The 24,257-nt window shown below is 38.9% G+C and overlaps 1 protein-coding gene across 6 annotated transcripts in view; it reads left to right on the forward strand.

Annotated features, from left to right (window-relative positions):
- Positions 1–24,257, forward strand: part of SMOC2 (SPARC related modular calcium binding 2) — a 148,512-nt gene that overhangs the window by 88,735 nt on the left and 35,520 nt on the right. For all 6 annotated transcript variants that reach the window (XM_075495813.1, XM_075495815.1, XM_075495812.1 and 3 more), the window contains exons 8-9: positions 15,262–15,448; positions 22,578–22,660. In XM_075495813.1, coding sequence (XP_075351928.1) covers positions 15,262–15,448; positions 22,578–22,660 — 270 coding nt within the window. The remainder of the gene's footprint in view (positions 1–15,261; positions 15,449–22,577; positions 22,661–24,257) is intronic.

Consider the following 24,257-nt stretch of genomic DNA (forward strand, 5'->3'; position numbering starts at 1 on the left):
TCTTAACAGAGGCAGGGGTGTGGTTAGTTGCAGAGGTTCATGACCATCACACTCTGTCACGGTGCAGTTCACCCTTCTTTCACCACAGCACTGTGCCCATTTATTCTGGATGGCAAGGAGGTAGGGACCCTTTCTGTTGGTTTACTTACCTAATTGGTTTGGGGAGCACAAGTGTAAGTAACTTCTGATTTTGGCTGTTTCCTCTCGTACTTTCCCAAAACTCCCACCATGTAGCTAAAGCCATAATCTCCATAGCCCTTACTGCCTGAAGGTAACGAGAGAATCATTATTCTCATTGCTTTCCTGTTTGGCTGAATAAAGGCTACATCCTGCCTAGCTTAAGGGACTTACAATTTTAGTGTCCTTGCAGTTTCTAATCAGGTTTAAAAAGCAATTTAAGATCATTTTTAGGACATGATTTTTAGTTCCTTTGAGTTGATACAAGAGAGAAGCAGCAAAGCCAAAAATATCAGTATAAATGTCAGTGGTTTGAAAGGTCACTTCTCCCCCTTTCCCTACCAACATCCCAAGTATGAAACAGTGACTTCTAATGTAGTCACACATCCTGTAGTTCATCCCTTTAACTAAACAGTCCAATATAATAATAGCAAATGACTGTAGGAGGAGATGGTTTCGTTTCAGCAGGCATGAAGCCTCATTTTACTCAGAGCAATGTAAATAGGAGTGACTCCACTGCAGTTAGAAGGGTAATGCCACTGGAAGCCTTATGAGAAGAGAATCAGGCCTGGAGGGTTTTTTTAGTTTTTTTTTTAATTTTCCTCTAAATGGGGACATTAGTGGTATGGGACTGATGATGGTGTTATTGCCTCTCTTGGAAATGCAGTGCACACTCATTTCTTTAAGTAGCTAGTATGCGGTATATCAGTCTGCTGGATCAGTGGTAATAGGGCAGTCCACCCCAATCCTGTTGCTATTGCATAGCTGGAATTTCTCTCAACTTTATTCAGAAGCATTGAATATTCATGAATACCTTCATGCATGTCTGAGAATATAATGTCACATAACTAACCATAGTGCTAGCCTCAAGGATGTCATGGTACAGTCACCTTTTCAATACACTTGTCAAAATGAGCTTCTGTGACTCATATATGGAACATACCCTGTCCACAGCAAGGCTAGAGGAAAAACACCTTGCTTTGGATCTTTTTGTCCCCCGTACTATTGAGTAAGAAAGTTTGTGGATCAGAATACTATCTGTAAGCTTAATTAATCTTTTTTCATACCTGCTTTTATTGGAGCCTTATGCAATTTTATCATAGTCTCTGTTATCTCTAGCATAATTAATCATCCTCACTGTTGGTCGCACACACAGAATTCCCTGTTCTGTTTCCAATCCTTTTTTTGCAGTCTGCTTTCTCTTCTGTCAATAGCTGATCTTCACTGCACATTTCTCAATTTTTGCCTAGGTATCATTCTTAAATCTCAAATAGTGCTGGTTTAGGCTTCTCCTGTAACACTGATTTCTCATCTCTCTATTCCTCTCACCTCTCCACCTTCTCTTTCTGACTATTGCAGCCAGAGGCATAAGGAAGCATAAAGTAAAAGCATAAGGAAGCCTTAAGAGGAGAATAACCAAGGAATAAAGGCTGTAGGTCATACTATGAATTTGCAGGCTGTATTCTGAAAATGCAGTGATTCCAAAACCAACCTGAGAGTTCTTAGGAGCAACCAGTTGAACAGTGCAATGGATAGGAGAGAGAGTTTGATTCCCAGAGTGAGTAAGCATGGAAAGGTGTCATTACCTATATATGTAGGATTTCAGAGACCATTTCAGGGATACCTTGTCCAGTTGTGGTATCTACACTGCAGGATACTGAAGGATAGCAAACTGGGGGAGCAACTAGGTGTTTGATTCTAAAACTAGTGGACTATATTTTTGGCATTAATCCAGTGCTTTTCTAGGTAAGAATGTTTCCTTAGTCAAGGCTGTGAGTTTTTTGTGGAAGCTCATTTGTATTTTTCAAATAGAACTCAATGCAAGTGTCATAACATCAACATTGTTAGTCTGAATGACCAGTGCTCGGATTCTTGGCCTACATTCTGTGCCAATTTTACTTCCTCAGGATGTCATTGGGGAGACTTAAGCAGCCTACAAAGTATTGTATGCAAAAGCATCTGATGTCAGCTAGTGCAGAGAGACAGAGTGGTTTCATTGCTTACATTCGGGGCAGCTAGCCAGGAACTCCAGGGCTCTAACCCTGGCTCTGCTTCTGGGAGGGCTGCTGCAGTCTGGACAGATCACTGCAAGCAGAAGCAAAAGTTTCAGCAGAGAGATGGTTGAGATAGTGTCTAGTACAGGACTATTGAATAAAATAAGGAGCTTTACAGGCTTGCATACTATAGGAGGTGGAAGTGAAGAAAAAGTTGTACTCACCAGTAAAAATAGTTGCATTTCTCTAAATGAAAAGACACAACCTAAACCCTTTCTCTCAGTTTCAACTTTGCATCTAGACTTCCTGCCTTTTTGTTTTGTTTGTTGGTTTCTTTGTTTCAGTCGTGTAAATAATGACATTGGATTTTCACCCTTTTTCCTTCCAACTGAAGGACAACTTCAAAGATTCCTCCCCTCCTTTCTGCAAACTTTACCTGCCATTGCATGGTTGCAATAAATATATATGTAGAACAAAAGCAAAAAGAGGATGCCTGTGACTTTGGTGCAAGAGAGAGCCTGTGTCTTCACCTCCTTGTTATCCTTATGTAAATCAATGGTAATCAATGGTACTTGCTATGGGACTGTTCTGTAGTTATTCACAAGCGTGACCCAAGGCAAGCAGGTTTGTAAATAGACAGGCTTTTCCACTCTGTTTTAGCCTGTGTTTGTTCCTCCTGATTGATGAAAACAAGTCCCACTAAAGGCCCTTGTGGACTTCATTAATTATGCTAGTGGTTGATTGGTTTGGCCCAGAATGCTTTATAACAATAGACAGACTTAATCAGCAACAGCTCTGATTGCAACAGTTTCACAACCTCCTGGGAGCATCATGCACTGAGCTTCCTTTTGCATTATTTTCAAGCCATCAAACAACCTTTAATCCAAATTAAAAAGAAAACAAAGCATACAATGTATAATATGTAGAAAGACCAACAGAACTTTCTTCACATGAGCTATAATAAAAACGTTTCCTTATTAGGTGACTGAATGCCAACATCACTGTTTCCTGTGATGCTGGTTATCTGGAAAAGTTAAATATTTAGAATCTGTTTTATTTGAACAATTCTGCCAAAACCAGTCATTTGGATTTTCTCTGTTTGTTGTAGAGAGCTTAAAAATAAATGAGGCCTGAGGTAGATGTACATATGTGTGTGGGGAGACAGGTTGGGAGCAGTTCTGAAAGGGCTGAAAATATTTGTGGGAAACATGCTAAGCAAACATTTCAAAAAATAACACTTTTTGAAACCTGTTCTTTACTCTCACACACAATGGTTTGTTGGGAAGTATTTATGTGAGGCTTTTTCCATTGATACAGGTCATTTAAACACTTAAAACTAATAATCTTCTGAGCACTTAAAGTCACCATATGACACTGGGTTGTAAAGGACTAAGGATCATTAGTCACAGTTTACAATTCTAATTTTACTGGTTCAAAAAGTCTTTGACTTTGCTACTATGCATCATCTAAGAAGCCTTTAAAATTGTTCTGGGTATGCTAGGGACTGACTTTTCTGTTGGTGATCCCTGCTGCGTACAGTGGAATGGTTCCAGTTTACAGGAGCAGAAATTGTGGCCTGGGATTTTCATTATGGTAGGGGGCCTTCCATCCTTTAGAAGCGTAGGGATGTTTCACTGTCACACCATATTTAGTATTATCTACACTTCAGAGAACTATTTCTGTTTGAAAACAGAGATGAAAGTAGGGTGGAATTAGCATTTTTATTTTTAATTCACATTGCCCTTGTTTTTCTCCAAAGTTTGAAGGTAGAGCCAAGCCAAAGATTTGGCTTTGCTCTTGAAACCAAAGCACTAGCTGAGCTGTTTAACCATGGCCATATGAGAAAAGAAAAAAAAAATAAAGAGCTACATAAAAATATATTAAAAAGTTGTTGGAGCTGAAAGAAATAATATTAGAATATTCTTATTGGCTTTTACTCTTCTTTGGCTCATCCTCTTTATTGCACACAAAACTTGGCCAAATCAGTAAACAGTCTTCTATCTGAATCTTGTACGTCTCCTGTTACGAATACTGACTTCTTACATGCTGTATAAATAGTGTGTTTTGGATATAATGTGCCGAGGGCGAAAGACCTGTACAGCATTTAATCTAAGATGAGCCTTCAGATTTGTGCAGGGTTAAAGCAGTGCAGTTACCTTTTGACCGGGGTTCATGTTCACTGTATTTGTCGAATCTCATACTGAGGACAAGAGTTAATGCATTCCGGGAGCAGTGTGACTCAACAGATGATGGCACTTTGCAGAATTTGCTTCTTGCTCTGTTAAAAGACTTGGCATTGCACAATACAGTTCTTGTAATTAGAAGCATGAGGAATAATATGTGTGCTCATTTTCCACCTGCTTCCTGCCTTCTCTTTGACAAGATGAAGAAGAGCAAGTCAGTATAAAAGTGGGCACTTTTTAACTCATCTGTCATTAGTTAGCTTTTAAGGGTGCAATTATGTTCTCAGCCTTAGTACAATTTTTAAATGTTAGGATTTTTTAATCCAGGTAGGTTTGAAGGGTACATATCTGAGAGCCCTGGAGGTGGAATCGTTCTGCTTAGCCACAGAAGAGGCAGTGGGAACAATGGTAGCATAAACTTTTGCATTATGGCTGTCAAAGTAACGCTCCCTGAAACGCTGAGGAAGAAAGGAGAATTTCTGTTTCAACAGCCTGTTTAATCTCAGTATTCCTGCTCCGTGTCAGAGCGCCAAATCCTTACCATGTTGTAATGCCCATCCAGTCTGCTATGAGCTAGATAGAGTTGCATACTGTATTGACCATTTTGTAAGATACTCTGAGACATGTAAAGGAGAACTACCTAAATGCAAAATAGCATTCTCTTACTTTTTAATGTATGTGCATATTTTTTAATGGTGCTTCTCGGATCACAATCCCATAAACCAGTCAGAAGTCTTCCTGGCTCCTGCTGGCTTCTGCAACAGTAGCCAGGGTTCATGTCCCTGTGGTCTGAGATTATTACAGTGAAATCTGAGAGGATATAACGATCAAAATCCCACTACACTTTATCACTGAGCCTACCACCAACGCCGCTGAAGTGAGACACTCTGTGGGACACACATGGACGGGCTGCAAAGTACACGAGCAGGTTGCAGGGGGTGCCTGCACAGGGCAAGCCCTGTGAGTGGGGAACCTAGGGAAGTGTAGCTCAGGCTAGAGTTATGCTCCTTCTTCATGTGGAGAAACCATGGCAGAGCATGACAATACCTACTTTGCTTGTGCTTTCCCAGGGCTCACCTGAGCAATCAGGTATCCTGGCAGGGCACGGGGAAGCAATTTCTGTCTCATGTGCCAACGCAGGGAGTTGAGATTGCCGTTTTGTGGACTGACTGTGCAGTCCATGTCGCAAGCTCCACAGCCACAGTAGATGGTATAATGAAATGAACGCATGAATTATGCAACAATTACATGAATTAAGAAAAAAAATGAAACAAATATTGAATTAATATAGGGAATTAAAAAAAATTCTTGATTCTTATGTTAATCTTGTTTACATCTGGAGTAAGTATATATCCAGGGGAGCTGTCTGTAAGGTGGTTGGAAATAAGCTGATATTTAGAAAATAAACTGTAGGTGGATTGCAGCCACCTCAGTTAGGAGTTAAGCAATAAGGCTGGAAAACATTGCACGGTGCCAACAGCATTAGCAGTGTGGACCAATGGCAGGAACGTGGCACAAACTGCAGCCAGCAATGCCACTGTACACCTCTGAAATGAAAATTGCTCGGGTTCCTAAGGTCAGGTATCCAAAGTCATATCCACGCACTGATGTAAGTATCTCAGTTTCCCGAACGGTGAAAAGAAACAACTTCTGTTTCACTGAGGGGAAGCGCTTCGTTGATAAACATTCCTGTAAGCTGGCTGGCTTATTTAAGTGCCAAAGTATGAATTTAGGCACCCCAGTTTGCACATTTTGTTTTGTAATTTTTAGTAGAGCTATTCAAACAAATACTTACCCTCAGCTCACCTGGCAAAGACTTTCATTTTCACAGCTCTGTGGAAAAAGTGAACCAGCTTTATTTTCACTTCAAATATTTCTTTAAAAATGAGAGATTTTTCCACTGGCAGAAGACTAACATTTGCTGGTCAATATACTCATAAAGCAAGAATGGTAGCTTTGCGCAATTTTGTTTAATGAATGAGCCTTTAGATTGCTATAGCAAACTGGCCAGCTAGCCACTGTGTTTGGGAAAAGTCAGTGATTTTTATTTGCTGTAATTTTGGGTGGTGGCTTTTTTGTTTGGTTGGTTTTGCAGTTTGAACGCTATGGTGCTGCTCTGCTTTGGCAGGGTGAGGAAGCCATACCTAGCAATAATAGGAACCAACATTTTCTTTGATGTAGAAAAAACAGTTTTCATCCTATTTGGCAAAGAACTGCTTTCATTTGTATCCTTGCTGGATGGGGCAGCCTTTTGTGCAGTATCCTCTCTCATTTTAGGGGAGCCAAGATAACAAAGTCAGGCAAGAGCACCTGGAGATGATAATCCATCCTTGTTCAGACTTGTAATTGACTGAATGTCCTCAACTCATTGAGCAAAAGGGGATGAGGGACCTCATCTCTTCAGAAGACCAGAAGATTTTTCACTCTACTTGTGAAGCCTGATGCCATGTGATTGACCAGCTGGCTTAAAAGGATTTTTGATTTACGTTAAGGTTGCATTCAAACATCCAGTGTAGAGGGTAGGGTGTAAACAGTCTTTGGATCAAGTCTGGCTAATGCAATCCACTTTGCAAAGGCTTGCTGTCATTTTCACACACTGCTGTTAAAGATTTAACAAAAATGTGTTACTCTTGGTTCACTATTTTCTCACATTTCATAGATTGTATAATAAATGCTTGACTCAGGATGTTCAGGGTATATATTTTCGCTCTAATGCAAAACGCATCTTTGAAATAACTCAGATTTATGATCTAATTTATACTAACTTCATGTTAGTTATCTACAGGAGGAGTAAATGCTAATACCTAAACATTTAGAGCCAGATTCTGTCATGCTTGTAAGTGAAGACTAGCTTCTCTGTGAGTTTTCATCAAGTCAATGGACAAATCTCACGCTACTGGTTTATTCAATCTAAATAAGAATGGCAAAATTTAGAATTACATTTTGTTTAAAACCAGGTAGCTAGTTTGATCCCTTATAATCTTTACAATGGCAGTGTGAGAACTCAGTGAAGGAGAAAAAGGATTATAAATGAATAATTGAATAATTTAAATTACTTGTAATTCTGTGAGAGGAGAAATTTGAATACTTACATAATGTTTCTCATCTCTCTAACCAAGAAGTTGGGCTAAAAATTAAACAAACAAGCAAACAAACAATCAAACAAAATGCTAAAATAGCAGGCTTTTGTGGCAAAACAGTTCTTTTTCTTTTACAGTGTTGTGGTTACAGTCTTTCTCACAACACTCCTAGTATTTCAAGTTCTAAGAAAAATAAAGAATTGCAGAGGTATGTGCAAAACCTTCCCTAAACCAGAAACTCCTTTAAAAAATCCTGTAGACAAGTGGGTTTGGATTTCGGTTAAAGAGCAAGTCATCCTATTTTCATCTGAGATCTTTGTCTTATGGGTCCCCAAACTTTCGCGTATTGGTAGAACCAGAATTTGTGTATTGCAGAAATGTTGATTTGACCTAGTGCTGCTTAGCTACTCAAACCCAGGGTAAAAGTTGAGAAAATCCTGGTGCATACAGGTAGGTTGGATTGGCTGTGGCCATGTTCTTTTCAGGTAAAGTTAAATGGGAGCTGGTGGTCTCTGTGTTCTGGATCTTTGTTTTGATGGGCTTAGTGCATTTCCAGATGATCATCTTTGTGTATTGCAGTGTCTTTGCATATAAAACCACATAGATAAATGAGCGCATCTGTCTGTGATTTATCCTACTTTGTTCAGCGGAGTAAAGTACATAAATTAATATTTAGGGCTGCGTTGGAGCCATGAGCTTTGTGTTTAGCCGCAATCATCTACCCAAGCTCCAAAAGTGCAAAATAGTGATCAGCTGTATATTGAGAGTACTCTGCAAATGCACACAAGGGGCCTGAAATATTTGGTTCCCACAAGTTTTCGCAAACAAAATAAGTATGGGTAAGAATGTTGCCAGCTTTCTGCAGGCCTTGAGAACCCTCATGCTGATGCGTATCTGAACTTAAAGTAAATCAAAACATGTGGCTCCAGATGAATATTAATACTGTAATTTATTCTTAGGTTTTGGTTGCCATCTAGATGTTGGGACTAAGGTTGAGCGTTTATTAATGTTACCTATTCCTTACAATCAGTACTTGGTCCATGAGCAAATATTAGGCTTAATTGGAAACATACTTGCATGTGAATATATTCAGCTGAGGACTGATGTATTGTCCATTGAATTTAGTGGGTATTTTTCCATTAATTTCTACTGGGGGAAGACTGGGCCACAGAAATACTCCTTGTTTGATTTAGGTTTATGAATAGTCTTTATAAGAAGCCAGCAGCAGGAGCAAAGTTGTTCCTGCATTTGTTTGTAGCATTGAGCTGCACTTGATTTCTGTTAGAGATGAATTTATTTGAAACGGTCAAGAGAGGGCAGGCAAGCAAATTGTTGTAAGAACAGGACTTCTTAAGAAAGATTAGTGTGAGATGCCCATACTCTGACCATAAAGGATGAGAAAATAACTTTGTGTACATTAAGGGTGTGAGGTTAGCATCTTAAAATGCATTATACCACCTCATCTACCTCTTCAGAGGAGCAATGTGTCATGCTAGAGAAGGTCTAAATGCAGGCTAGAAACCCTGAAAGAATATGAAGTGGTGGAGTTACACCTCTCCTTCACTAGAATGAAATAATTTAAGGATTTTTTTTCGTTTATATTAGCTCACATGCTTTCTTGGATGCTGCGTTTATAGCAGGAACAGACGTGAGGGATTCTAGGTGATGAAATTGGTCAGTGACAGGTAAAGAACCTGCTAGTTTACCTTGAAGGTGCATGTTTGCTGGAGTTAGGAATAACAGGGCCACTGCTGTAACGGATTGTTTTGCCATCCAGTCAACGTAAATTATTCTGCAAGGAGAGCATAGCTTGAGTAGAAATCATCCCACTTCCCACTGCCTTTCTGAAGTGAACATTTTGGTCATATGTGGAAATATAATTTGGTGTAGTGTAAGTGGAAATCCATTCCATGTAATTTGAAGACTATGAAAACTAGTTGAAAATATAAAAACACATTGCAATCAGTTTCCTCGGGGCCTATTAACTTCACTGGTTCAAGGAGGGTTCATCCTAAGCAAAAGGATCAAATTCTTATCCCCGTGAGATATGAATTTTTTGGAGGATTGCATGGGTGTCAATAGGATGACTATTTATCCATCCTAATTATTATGGTTTTGAAATAAACTAGCACAGAACTTGTGTAAATCAATATTTGAAGTGTTCTGAAGGGGTGCCTAAATTAGGCTTAATTAACTAGAACAGAAAGTTGATTTGCATAACATTTTAATTAGCAGAAATTGTCATACAGTTTAAGGCTCTATATACTGAAATTTGGACACGAATATATTGTCTTTCTATCCAGTCAGAAACATGGGAGAACTGCAATATTAACTGTCTCTAATGTTACACTGCACTCCTCCAGAGCATGCGTATCAATTTCAGAGTATTTTTGTTCACAGGTTTCTTGTTACCTGCTTTCTATAGAGGACACTGAGCATCAAGCCTTAATAAAAGATCCCTTTACTGTGGAAACCAGGCTGTCTAAATTGTCCTTTCATGGCCCATTATGGTAATGAGAAAAGGAGGGAGAAGGAACCAACTGAAAACAGAATTTCTTGGAATGGATTCTGTTTGTCATATACACATTGTGGGGTTGAGGAAATTGAAAGGAAATGTTTGTATAGTGGCAGGAAATGTTAAAGTAGCACACAGACGCCTTTGTAATTTTCTGCAGATTTGGCAACTTGTTTCTGCAGAACACACTGAAATTTAGACATAAATACAGCAATTCACATTAAAGCAAAAAAAAAAAAAGTATTTGTTATCATGAAAATTCCATATGTTGTGAGAAGCTGTGATAAGACACAGCACAACAACTGCTAGAATTTCTGAAACAAGGGGCTAAACCATCTCCTGTTCAAAGACTAACAAGATGATTATCATAACTTACATAATACGGTGCTCAGTGGTTTAGATATGCTACAGACAGATGCACAGTTACACAGTTTATTCAGGATGACTTTTCCAGAAAAGCTACCTCTTTTCTCCTCCAGGACATCCCCTAGTAAACATTAATTAACAGTTTAAGTAACCCATCAGAGATGAATAAATAGAGTCTTTTATAAATAAGCATTTATATACAATAAATAAATTATAAACTTATATTATAAACTTATAATATAACACTTTATAATCAGTGTTATACCCTACTACTATTGAGGTATTTTTGTGTTCATGTAAATGAACTTGATTCATTGAAAAGTAGACTGTTTTTTAGGGAGAATTCATCATTAGCAACAAGAACTGACTCAAGTTTTTATACAAAACATGAAATATATCCACAGAGTTTGTCATTAGCTGGAGTATATTTTGCATTGACAGAAGATGCAGCATTTCTTCTGGTTATCTGTAATGGACTATGAAGGCATCTTGAACCAGAACAAGAAAAGTATATTTAGTGACTAACATTGAAATTAAAAAAGAACGAAACGGAACAGCAATATGACATAGGAAGAGCAACATACATTACATTCAAAGTAGGTTTTTGAACTCATTCTCATTCAAAAATTCCTTTTTCAGAATAAGTAGATGGTCATTGGGTGGTACAAGGCTCTTGTAAAACTGGGCAAAATATACCTATTTCCTTACATGATTGAAATTTGTGTGTTGAATCTCTAATGCTTATGAACCTGGAATAAAATATAGTTTTGGGTAGAAACTGCAGGAAGTTATTTCAGCCTGAGATGAAGGATCCCAGCTGAGCTACAGTGTGGCTGGCTAACATGGTAGACTATGTGGAAAGGATTTTTCAGCCATGTCTAACTACTTTATTGAACTAAGGTGCTTGGAAAAGCATCTCTTTTTTCCAGCAAGACAAAATTGAAGGAACTAAGTGAAAGAACAACAATGTAGGCATATTCCCTGAAAAGATGAAGCTGGAGTGTCAGTGCTTTTCTCTTCCCAGAAGGAATATTATTGTAGTAACACTTTACATAGAAAGTTTGATGTATTTTAATGACTAAGGTATTTATCCTACTTTATTGTGGCATAGATCTTTTTCCATACTGTTCACTTTATGAACTTCTGGTATCTATCTGTTATAGTTCCAGATCATAGTCGTTGTCAGATTGTTTGGACAAACTGTCAGGCATTTTCTAAGTTAATGACATTTATCACTGGTTCTCCTGGCAAATGAATGTTTGTTAACCATGACTCTTCTGACATTACAAAGGCAATTATTTGCAGTGGTATGGTAGCTCTGTGATAAGAGCTCTTAGTCATCACAGGCTACAATTTCATCTTTCCAGTACTCCTGTTGTAAATAATTGAAAGAAAAGTTTGAAAGGGAATGAATGGTTCCCTCAGAGAGGAAATTACACAGAGGACTAATATTTTGGTTCTGGGAAAAGCAGGCAGGATTATAGGTAAGCACTATAGAGCAGTTTTCATGTACTTTATGTAGGAACAGTGTTCTAGCGGGGAAAGCAAACAGGGAAGTAGTAATGGTGGCACAAATGATCACGTCAAAAGTGTACAAAAGCATTGGACTCTGCAGAAATGACTCTTTTGGGCAGTCACTAAGCATATTGCCTGGTAGCTCATTAGCCTTTGTATAAGGAACAGAAATCATAAACTATTCTGCACTTTTGGTGAATAAAATGAATGAAGTGGGTTCAGCAGGTACGTGATAAGGCTCAGTCATTTGGCATACAGAGAACTGACAGACATAATGTCCATCACACTGATTTATATTTTTCCAATTTGTCAAAAATAATCTACATTTTATCTGACAACTAATTTAGAACTAATAATAAACTCTCTCCTTGTTACAATTTCCTATCTGTAGGGGAAGAGTAAGAAATTAAAGGCTGAGGGGGAAAGTCTTTCCTGAAAATACCATAGTTTCTTTTATATATGGTTTTTTGTCTTGAATGCTTATGCTGATGCTTGCTCTTCAAAGGCAGATTTTTTCATCACTAAAGTCCTCCCAGTTACAGGAATTTTACCTTAGCGTTTAGTATGAATCCTGTCTTTTTGTTTATTTTTCATATTTTTGCCATTAAGAACATTCCTTTTTATCTTTAAACCTTCCTTTGATTACTGTCACTGGCTGTCCTGTTTCCGTTCTCACTTGCAATGTTAAGTTCCACCAGTCTTCTGACTGTCCCTCCTAAAGCCATAAGCCACATCTGCAACCCTCCTTTAACATCTCTGCCATAATACTGCTCTGTACCTCTGAGACTTAAAACCAGACATAAGGGAGAAAATGGACCAGAACAAACCTGACCTAGTGCACAAGAGACAATTTTCTAGCTTGAGCAGCAGCTTGTAGAAAACTTTGCCTAGGCAAGTCACTCAGGAGAGTAAAGACCATTTATCTAGGCCTGTAACACCTGCTCCTAAATCACCACAATGTAGGTAACTGCGCTGGCCCATGACTGCAGTGGTTTTGAGCCAGCAATGCAGTCCTTTGTTGGTTGTTTCAATCAGTGGAAAATAGAGCTGCCCAGAAATTAGGTGGTGTAGCTTATGCTTACAGCTGAAACTGTCCGTATCTGCTTCTGCACCAGGAATTCTCCATCACACCCTCTGTGCTGTTACATTTTGTCTGTCTGGATGACCCGACTACGTAGTCTCTATACGCCAATGTATTTTCTAAACAAAGCTGAGTGCATGAAAATGTATCGCTTCTCCGGGTTTGCGAGAGATCATAGTACCTGCGCATCTGCCAGATTATGTTGCCAGTTACAAGGATGTAAAATGAGAGAAGGTCACAGTAGCTAATGGAATGGTCCCAAGGTTTATCAGTATCAATGAGAAAAGAATTTAGTGGAGTTTAAAGAGGAGTAATGATTCCCTCCCTCTCACTGCAGCTGCTTCACCCCATTTGCTCCTTTTTGCTTGATTATATACAAAACATAAAAAGTGAACAACTAAAGCTAAGTGATGTGTTTTCCAGGGTTGTCGTACCTTGTAACTTGATAATCATCATAATCCAGATTCACTGAGGAAAAGATTTATTTTGGCTACTCTAAGAGGATGTTGGCGATGGATTTCTAATTTGTGAAACCATAGCTATTTCTGTGAAGGTTTTAACATGCAAATAAGTAGCTATTTCCCTTTTTTAAAGGAGCCTTTCTGTCCTCACTACACTGATTGTCTAAGTACAGTTTATTATCTAAGCACTGGTGCTTTGAGAGCTATTCAATCTCTGATTATGTCAGTAGGTAGACCAAGACAAAAACATGCAAAATCAATCAATTTATCTAGCTGTCCTGCTCAAATACCGTATGAAACAAAACAGGAAAAAAAAAATCAACCAAAGAACTGAAAAAACACTCCATCTGTGCCTTGTAATCCAGTTAGCAAGTGATATGCTTTTTTAAAAAATCTTTTACGTGGATTGGAACAAAATACACTGTTTTGGAAACCAAGCCATTGTATAAATGGAATTATGTGCTGTTTAAATTATGAAGATGTTTAACTTCCTGCCACCTTTTCCCCTGCAACAGAAATCTTACTGATTTTGGTCATCTGCACGTGCAAGAAGCTGGCAAGGAGAAGTAGCATTCTGGACATAACTAGTGACTTTCTGTCAGTTTTTGCCTACAATTTGCAAAGCATTTTCTGAACCCTGTGGATAAGAGTAAATTAGATTAGACTGAAGCTGAAACTTGTTACAAATGCCCTAGAAAATCCAGTCAGGATTCAACTTGTTCTTCTGTGGGTTGAACTGTGAAAAATCAAGAAGTAAATCCCGCTAGAGATTCAGGGAATAAGTGTGTCACTAGTCTTTAACTGACTTGAAAGAAGAGAAAATCTTACCCACAGATTTTTTTTTGTAACATTAAAATGACCTTTTTTAACTGAAGACAGCCTTTTATTGATTGAAATTCTAGTAACTTGGAATTTTCCTGTCAGTAATTTGTGTGTTTGTAGAGTGCTTATTTTTATTAACATTCTTGTTTTTCAAATATTCAATTTTTGTTCACTGGATTAGTTTAAGAATTATACAGAAGCTGTTTTATTAACCTTCTAAATTTCACATGATAGGAGACTGACTTTAAATTTCCTGGAGAAATAATGGCTTGTGTAAATAGTCTGTCTCATTTATTATCTCTGCAGTGCCACATATACCAGCTTAGTAGTGGTCAAAAATCCTCAGCAGATGTGGTTTTTTACCAATTGGTGTGAACTGACTGGCACTCTTGGGCCCTGGGGTTTCTGCTCTTTGCCCCCTGGTTCTTAGTTTCATGTAAAGGCTGGGAACGTGTAGACATGTGAGCTTTTCTCACATCCAGACGAGATCTGCGACATATTGTTAATGCAGAGATAAAACTGTATTACTTTTTCTTGTGGGTCTTTGGTCTCCAGAGCAAATGATACATCACCAACGCCAGAATCACCAGAAGAGAAGGTGGAAGAATTTTCACTGTATTAAGAGGTTGTTCCAAAACTGGAAAGAAAGAGCAGAATATAAATATCTAAATGAAAATCTAGATTAATAATTCATATAAGGAATCCTAAGAAGTTGGATTTTTACTCTTCCCTCTGAAAAGAATCAGTAGTTTAGGGACTGTGGAGTGGGTGAGAATTTCTTTAAGGTGGCAGAGAAAGTATTTGGTTATCCATGGTTTATATCTAGTATGGGAAAGAGGGTGTCAAGATATTATTAGGACTGTATTATGAAGCAGCTGCATGAAAAGGAAACTAAAGTTCCTAACAATATACAGCATAAACCAATGTAGCTGGTGTTTGAGCTGTAGAAAGCCTCTTCAAATACGATCCTTATATGCAATCAAAGAAAGATAGGAAAAACTGTTTGATAAATCTAGTAGGCCGTTTCCATATAGCTTCTTCAGTATTTATTCTTTTCCTTCCAAAAGCATCATCATGTGATCAAGAACTTCAGTCAGCCCTGGAGGAAGCTAAGCAGCCCCAGAAAGACAATGTGTTCATTCCAGAGTGTGCTCAGGGCGGCCTTTACAAACCAGTGCAGTGCCATCCTTCCACGGGCTACTGCTGGTGTGTTCTGGTGGATACGGGACGTCCCATCCCTGGTACATCAACGAGGTAACGGAATACACGTTCAGTGCTCAAAAGCTGTAGTGAGAAGATGCCTTAGTGTGCATGTACTAGCATGTAGATTTCTATCGCTAGTGGAGTTATATAATATAGGTTTCTTCCACTATAAAGATGAAGTGAAATATTTTTAAAAGCCATCAAAAATTAAGGTCAGATGGCCAAAGTCTGTTTCACTGCAATGTCACAGTCAGTTTGCTCCCCCAGTCCTCTTTTTCACTTTCTATTTTGTGCTGGGAAGCCAAGGCTTGGAGCAGATAATGAATAAGCCCAGAGGAAACCTCACACTCCTTAGCATGAATATAGAAGAACCAACTAAGATGGTCTATGACAGAAACCATGTCCAACCTCAGAAATATTTAGTTATTTTTCCAGCAACCTCCTCAACTATTTCATATGACTGGCTTTGATGGAACAACTGCTTGGGAACCCATGGAGAGGAAATATCATTTTAGTGTGTTATTAATAGAAGCTTGGAGTTCAGTTGTCTGAGCTGAGCCGGATACATGGTAAAGTGTTAGCCACATAGAGCAGATGTAGGCAAGGCAAGTAGCAGGTTCCAAAAGATGTTATTTAGGCTGGTTATTGAGGTTTGGCCCTTGAAGGAATGCTATAGAAGCTCATATAAATCTGACGGGCAGTATGGGTATCTTAATGCAATCATAAGTCTTTTCAAGTTTAAGCCAAAATCATTTTTATCATTTGCATAAGGTTTGTGAAAAAACATTTTAAGCCACTTGCTGTAAAGTATTACATTATTGGGGAGTGTTTTTCACATATTCTTCAGGTGCTGATTTACTGATAGCTGTTTATACCATAGTCTAGACCATGCCAATTACAGTACCAGCTGAAGTGAGCATGACTTAAAGTTACTGTTGATCTGCTTCTGCTGTGTCTGGCAAGTTGAGGTCCATAAACTGTCAAAATAAAATAGTCCAAATTTAGTCCTGAAACGGTAGGATCAGTACACATGTTGTGTGAGGACCTAGAGATGTCCTCTAGAGATTCCAGACATTCCCTTTTCCGCTATTCCTCTGTTCTCCACCCCTAGGTTTGTTCATTGTTTCTTGTTTTTAGTGCTAATCCTTCTTTGAATTATAGTTTAAATAATTTTATGGAGCCATAGTTCCTATTCTCTAATTTGAGTCCAAATCATCTTCTTGTGCTTGTCCAGCAATAGGACTTCTGCTGATTTTTTGTAGTTCTTCTTTATGAGTATCATTTTATTATAGAATCACAGAATAGTTGAGATTGGCAGGGAACTCTGGAGATTCTCTAGTCCAACCCTTCTCCTCAAAGCAAGGTCAGCTAGAGTAGATTGCTCAGGACCATGTCCAGTTGGGCTTTGAATATCCCCAAGGATGGAGAGTCCACAGCCTCTCTGGGCAGCCTGTTCTAGTGTTTGATCACCGTTACAGTTTAAAAAAAAGTTTTTTCTTATGTTTAAATGAAATTTTCTGTATTGAATTTTGTGCCCATTGTCTCTTTTCCTGTCACTAGATATCACTGAGAAGAGTTTGACTCCTTTTTCTTTATTTTCCCCCCTTTGGATATTTATAGACATCAATAAGATTCTCCCTCAGCCTTCTCTTCCCCAGGCTGAACAGTCCCAGTTCTCTCACCCTTTCCTTATTATGTCAAATGCTCCAGTCCATTAATCATATTCATGGCCTCCTGATAGATCCACTATGGTATGTCCATGTCTCTCTCATTTGGAGAGCCTAGAGCTGGACCCAGCACTCCAGATATGTCTCATCTGTGCAAAAGAGAGGGGAAGGATGACCTCCCTTGACCTGCTGGCAATATTCTTCCTGATGTAGCCCTGGAGGCTGTTGGCCTTCTTTGCTGCAAGGGCACACTGCTGCCTCATACTCAGCTTAGTGTCCATCAGAAATCCCAGGCCTTTTCTCCAAAGTTGCTTTCCAGCTGGTTGGCCCCCATCCTGTGCTGGAGCAGGGGGTCAGTCTTCCCAAGGTGCAGGAATTTTGCATTTGCCTTTTTTTGAACTTCATGAGATTCCTGCCAGCCCATTGCCCCAGCCTGTTGAGGTCCCTCTGAATGGCAGCACAACCCTCTGGTGTATCAGCCACTCCTCCCAATTTTGTATCATCTGCAAACTTGCTGAAGTTGTTCTCTCTCCCAGCATCCTGGTCATTAATGAAGAGGTTAAACAATATTTTCTGTAGTATTGAACTCTGAGGCACTCCACTAGTGACTGGCTTCCAGCTGGAATTTTTGCTGCTGATCAGAACTCTTTGAGACTGGCAGTTTAACTGGTTTTCAACACACGTCACTGTTCATTTATGTAGCCCATACTTCATCAGTTTGTCTATGAGAATGTAATCAGAGACAGTGTCAAAAGCCTTGCTAAAGTTAAGATAAACAGTATCTGCTGCTCTCCACTCATCCACTGAGCAAATAATCTCATCATAGAAGGCTGCGGGCTTGGCTAAGCATGATTTCCTCTTCATAAATCCATGCTGACTACTCCCAATCACCTTCTTCTCCTTCATATGTTTTGAAATAGCTTCTAGGAGGATTTGCTTCATCACCTTCCCAGGAATTGAGGTAAGGCTGACTGGCTTGTTATTTGGCTCCTCCTTGCCCTTCTTGAAGATAGAAGTGACATTTGCTTTCTTCCAGTCCTGCGGAACATCCCCCAGTCACCATGACTTTTCAAATATAATTGAGACTGGCCTTGCAATGCCATCAGCCAGCTCCCTCCGCACTTGTGGGTACATCCCATGAAGTCCCATGGATTTGTGTATGTCCAGTTTGTTCAAACGATCCCCAACTTGATCCTTCTCAACCGAGGGTAAATCTTCCTTGCTCCAGACTTTACTAGTGGTCTCAGGGACCTGGGATTCCCAAGACTGGTTTTACAAGTAAAGACGAAGGGGAAGAATGCACTTCTGCCTTCTCTATGTCCTTTGTCACAAGGTCCCCTGTCCCACCCAGCAGTAGGCCCACATTTTCCCTAGTCTTTTTGCTGCTGATATGCATGTAAAACTCTTCTTGTTGCCCTTCATGCTCCTTACCAGATTTAGCTCCAGGGGGCTTTGGCTTTCCTAACGCCATCCCTGCACACTTGGACATTGTCTGCATATTCCTCCTGTATCACCTGACCCTGCTTCCACCTCTGGTGTGCTTCCTTTTTATGTCTTAATTTTGTCAGGTGCTCCTTGTTCACCCTTGCAGGCTTCCTGCCACATCCTGCACATTAGGATGAAACATTCATGAAACTGGAGTTGGTGATCCTTGAAAATCAACCAGCTCGCTCTCCTATTTATATCTATAGTGTGCATGCAGTGCATGTGATTTTAGCTTCTACTGTCACAGCGACTGGAATTCTAGGTCTTCCCAACACCTTGATGAATCACCTATGGATCTAGAATCAGTCTCAATCTTCTTTTTGTCCTCTTTGATCTGCTGACATCTTGTGTTCTGCAACTACACAGTAACTCAGCTGTGGGAGAAGAGATGGCAGGGAGTTCTTTCACTGTGCTGCATGTCTGTCTCCAAAGTTGGAAGGCTGGCAAGTTGGATTCAATCTCATGTATACGATGCAGACACAAATCTTCCTGTAGCTCGATGAGTGCTCTGCCTGATGAGTAATACTCAAAAGTTGGTCTACTGTGGTCTTGACCATTTCTAACTTGTTCAGCTTTGCTGGACTTATGGGGAGTCCTCAATGGAGCCCTGAGGAAGTAATATTTTGTAATGTCCACAGAGAGGACATTTCTCAGTATAGATGGGTAAGTAGAGTACTCAAGTTTAGGAGTTTCATGCTAAATAAGGAATGACTGGTGTATTTAGGAATCTACAGTCCTGGTAAACAAGCAGGTGGGATCACTGTCTAGAGTTTAAGAGGAGTGTCTAGACCTCATTTCTGGGAAAGATGTAGGTGGGCTGGAATCCCATTAATTTTTTTTTTTTTTTAGTCTATATTGATAAAATTAAACTATTTTCCCCTTAGCAGGGGGAAGGGGATCAGAATATGATGAGAAATATGCAGTTGCCATTTTTAATTCTTTCTTATAGAAGGGAAAGGGTGAACATGTGAGTCTTTCCTAGTTTAAAGAACCAGGGGCTCATGCAAAATGGTGTATGCTATCCTCCAGCTTTCCACTGCAAAATACAAATTAGAAGAGTAGCTGTTAAAACTCTGCTGCAGGAACTGATAGCATTAGTACTCCTGGTAGCAAGACGAATGCATTGCATCCTGGAATCTGTTCTGCAAATCTGGATTGAATCACTAGGGGACAACAGTGAAAGGGTAGACAGATCTGGGAAGCTGTTGGCAGAACAGCTTAGTATTTTGCATGTTGTTTGTTTTGAATACATTCATGAGGATGAAATTTGTTATATCATCAAGCTCTGAATACCACAATAAATAATCATCCCATTAAATTAGACCCCTAAAATGAAGGGAAGTTATTAATACTCATTGACCTTCTAATGTCCTGATCTGAAGCAGAGACAAATCATTTGTCAGAGAAAGTATTCCAGAAAAAAACATATTATTCTAAGGTTAAAATAAAGTTATGTGAATGAAGCACCACTCTAGGACATTTAAGACAGTAAACCCCACAAGAAATAGGCAAAGTTGTGGTAGAAAGCTGGCTTTTATGAAAGCCTCAAGGAAACATCCATTTGACTAAAAGGAGGTGATGCATTTAAAGGGTACAAAACCATTCCCCTGAAAGTCTACCAATATGGTCCTTACCAGCTGGCTCCTAATGCCTCCTGGACAACACAGCATGACCCTCAGCCTTTTTGTTCAGCAGGGCCATAAGTCTGTGTTCTCACATGTGACTTTTTAGCAACTAAGATCATGGGCAATCCACTTGCACAAGATTCTCTAAACTCAAAAAAGAACATAAATCAGCTGCTTCATGAGGTTGCCCACGCTGTAGAATTCCTGTGAAACTCTCCATCCTCCACTGCTTTGTACACCTCAGTAAATCTCAGTGCTTCCCAGCAGGCTGCTCAGAGGTATAAAGCAGCCTTCATAAGCTCTTGGCGACTTTAGATATACATTCAAAGCTAGGGATTCTTTCCCTTTTAAAATTCAAAAGAGTAACTTGGGATGTCTTTTGACTACATTATTTTTAACCTGACAGTGCTCCATTCTGACACGCTATCCCTTTCCCACTCTTTCCCCATGAAAACTGAGGCAAATGTGTTTTTCTTATCAGTACTTAGCTTGGCTGTACCTGTGTGGTAAATTTCTAATGATTCATTTAGTCTTTCTTCAGTTGTTTTAGAGTTAAACATGGACTTTTCACATTATAGCATTTTAACACCTCTTGGGCTTTAATAGTTTTAGTTTGTATATGATGAACTGCATGTGTATATAACAAAAATATAAGCCAAAATGGTAGAAGAGTAGAGGCCAAAAAAGAAAGTGTAGGCACAGAGCAGTAACAATAACAGAAGAAGACGAGGGGGATGTAGAGTCAGGTATCAGATTAATTGGGGACCAGGCTGGTTGCCAGATACTGCATTAGTGAGTATTGCTCAGAGATTTCCCTTTCACTCTTTTCTTGGCTGATTGAAGTGGTCATCCATCAGGTATCTGAATCCAACACATGCTATCAAAGCAGCTTCTATTCCTGCCATTCTTTAGGGGAAAAAAGTGCCTGTAGCTCTCCCATGTCCATGAAATAACACTGTACCTTCTTGCAGCAGCCAAAATTTTATGGGCCAGTGGGCAGTTTCATTAGATGATGTGGAAATAAATTGAGCACTCAAAGGAAAAAACATTTCTTTTTTTTTTCATTCTGCCTGGTAATTAAGGTCAGAATACTTAGGTATTTTTCTTAGGGGCAGTCTGGTCTGGACTCAGGACATAGCCACCATTTAATGCTTTTAAAAAGAGTATTTTGTTCCAAAAATTTGGATTAGTATATTTTAATTAGACATTTTAGTATGCTACACAGTAAATGTCATTTTGGGGAAGTCTAGAATAGGAGAATTTCAAAGAAAGATGAGCAGTTATATAAAATATGAAAGCACCTAGATTCAGTGAACAGGTATGTACGTGCAAATGCACGTATGTGGACATGAGTCATACTACTAAGTGTTTTTAACTGAGAATTGAAACTTTCTCTGAAATGCTACACACTAAATTCTGCAACTTCAAGCTACTTTAGGAGAATGAGAAAGTAAAATTTCTCAGAAAGAGATTCTGTAAAGCTGAGTGAAAATTCACCATGCATTGATAGTGAGATTGTAAAAAAAAGAACAGATCCAGCAGCAGATGCTCCCATGCCTCCCAGTCTTGCATAAAAGATATTGCTAGTAGTGTTGCGTAAGTCAATGTTTGTTAGAAGTACAAATAGCACAGAGTTTCTTCTTCCCAGCTGGACTAACAAAGTGGCTTTAAGTAAACTCAGAAAGCATAGAGGAACCAGAATATTCCAGTAACAGGTGGAGACTCAGTCTTTTTCCCAGTCCATTTCAAGCTGTTCCAGCCCAATTCCCTTCCTTCTGGAAACCCTATCAGTTCTTCACTCTTGTTCAAAATGTTAGCTGTTCATAGTTAGCCCTTCTTGTGTAAACTAACATTTTTTTTGGAGAGGATACAGTAGCACATGGCTTTAGAGCTTCAGTAGTAACTACCTACAGTTCCTGCCTTGCTGTGATTTTGAAATTGCTTCTCTGGTGTTTCCCAACATGAATACTGTGTCAGATGTCAGAATTTGTCATATTGTTTATTGCTTTTTGATTTGGTAGGTGGGAGGAGAGCCTGACTTTGGTTTTGGTCTTTGTGGTTTTTTGGTGTTTTTTCAAAATTATTTTTTATTATTTATTACTTTATAGCAATTCCCCACAGTTTTCTCCTTCCTCAGTTTTCCTCCCTGTAGAATGGGCTTTGGAATAGATAATAATTTTTTAGTTTGGTATCATCCCCAGGAGAATAAAGATGTGCTGGCTTCTTTGAGGTAAGTGGAAAATAGGCAGATGAATTTGCATTGCCCCTTCTGAATGAAAAACAAGCTTATTCCCCGAATAAAAGAAGGTACAAGTTTTAATTTGGACTACAATATTGGAAATAAATTCATTCTTAATCAAATTAACCTTGGCTGGTTTTATTCTCTCTCTGTTTGTTCTTTAGGTATGAACAACCTAAGTGTGATAATGGTGCCAGAGCTCACCCAACAAAAACAAAGGATTTGTACAAAGGACGCCAGCTTCAAGGTCAGTAAAATAGATAAATTTGGTTTCATGCATTCCAATGCTTTGTTTATTCACTGCAATAAATTAGAAAGCAATTTCTTACCCTATATCAAAACAATGTATCTTTTAGATATCGCTATATTGATTTGCCACTGACTGAAGTCTTTGACTTTGGAACGGTGTATGTAAATATGGGTCCTGGGATGTTGTCAGAGAAAGTAAGGCTCATTTTTCTCAGTAGTTTAAAGGCAGTCACATTTACTTACAGGAATTATTCCTTGCTGTTGTCATACCAGAGAAGTCAGCAAATATGTCCAGAATAACTTGGCCCGTACTTCATAATAATTGTTCTAGCAAAATCCATGGGAAATTGGCCTCTATCTTCAAATCAGTCTAAAAAATGTATCGTTTACTTGCTTTTTTCCAAGAGTACCCTTGTCAGTTTACCTCAGAATAATATTATTTTATTCTTCTCTGTTGTAGGGACAAACCTTGGTGTTTATTAGGTTTTTCATTTTTTCACACTTTTTATAAGCGTGTGAGAGAGTTTATCTCCGGATAGTTGAGCTACACAGAAGTCAGTAGACTTCTTCATTTTTTAAATGGCCTTTTAATATGTTTGAATAACTTGAGGTGTAGCAGGTTTAGTGATATTGCACATGTTATGAGGGAATTATGAATCACTGTCAGCTGTTGTACAGAACCAGAAACAAGCAAATAATGTGGGCAGATTTTTTGTGCCATGAAAAATATTTCAGTTTAGCCACCCAGAGAAACATCTAGACAGTAATTCTGAACTAAACATGCCCATCAGTGTTGAAATGCATATTGAATGAAGCACACATTAATACTCTCTGTCATGAAACAAATTTAATTACAAGGTATAATAAAAAAAGAAGTAAGAAATATGAATGACATATTATTATATAATTTATAATTATATGTTGTGTTCTACATAGAAAGAAGTCAATCATAGGATTAACTGTAAGCCGTCCAAGTACTGTGGCTGTAAAAATGGCAAGTGTGACCCAAAACCATATCTAGCTAGGTATGATGGGACAGACAGACAGGAACAGGACAGACAAGGCAGACAAGGAAATATTCATGCCATTTTAGATAGCCCTATTATTTTTTCTGGATTTTATCTAGAACCATGGGTACAATTCTGGTCATCTGTGTTAGGGAAAATGGATACACAGGAGAAGTTAGCTAGCACTAACGTATCAGGGAAAGCAGCTACTTTCCAAGAGAAGGCAGGTAGCATTTGCTTCATTTAGACAAACAAGACGAGGTCCGGAGGCGATATTGTTCCTCTGAGCCCATGAGGAAGAGAAACTGTTTTCCTCCGTGACAATTTTGGCACAAGAAAAATAGGTATGAACTACCCTGCATGAATTTCACCTGGGAGCCGTAAAGTGGTTTCCAACTATTAAAGCAGTGAGGCAACAGCCTTCTAAAGGACTAGTAATGGGGCAGAAAATCTGGTTAGTTTTTTAGGCAGATCTTGATTACTTTATGAAGGAGACAGGGTTGAATGAGTGAGGTACTCACTCTGCATTATGGCTTATCACTTAAGATACTGAACATGTATATATATATGTATGTATACTGAACATGT

This window comes from Mycteria americana, chromosome 3, assembly GCF_035582795.1.
Source record: "Mycteria americana isolate JAX WOST 10 ecotype Jacksonville Zoo and Gardens chromosome 3, USCA_MyAme_1.0, whole genome shotgun sequence".
NCBI classification, from domain to species: domain Eukaryota; kingdom Metazoa; phylum Chordata; class Aves; order Ciconiiformes; family Ciconiidae; genus Mycteria; species Mycteria americana.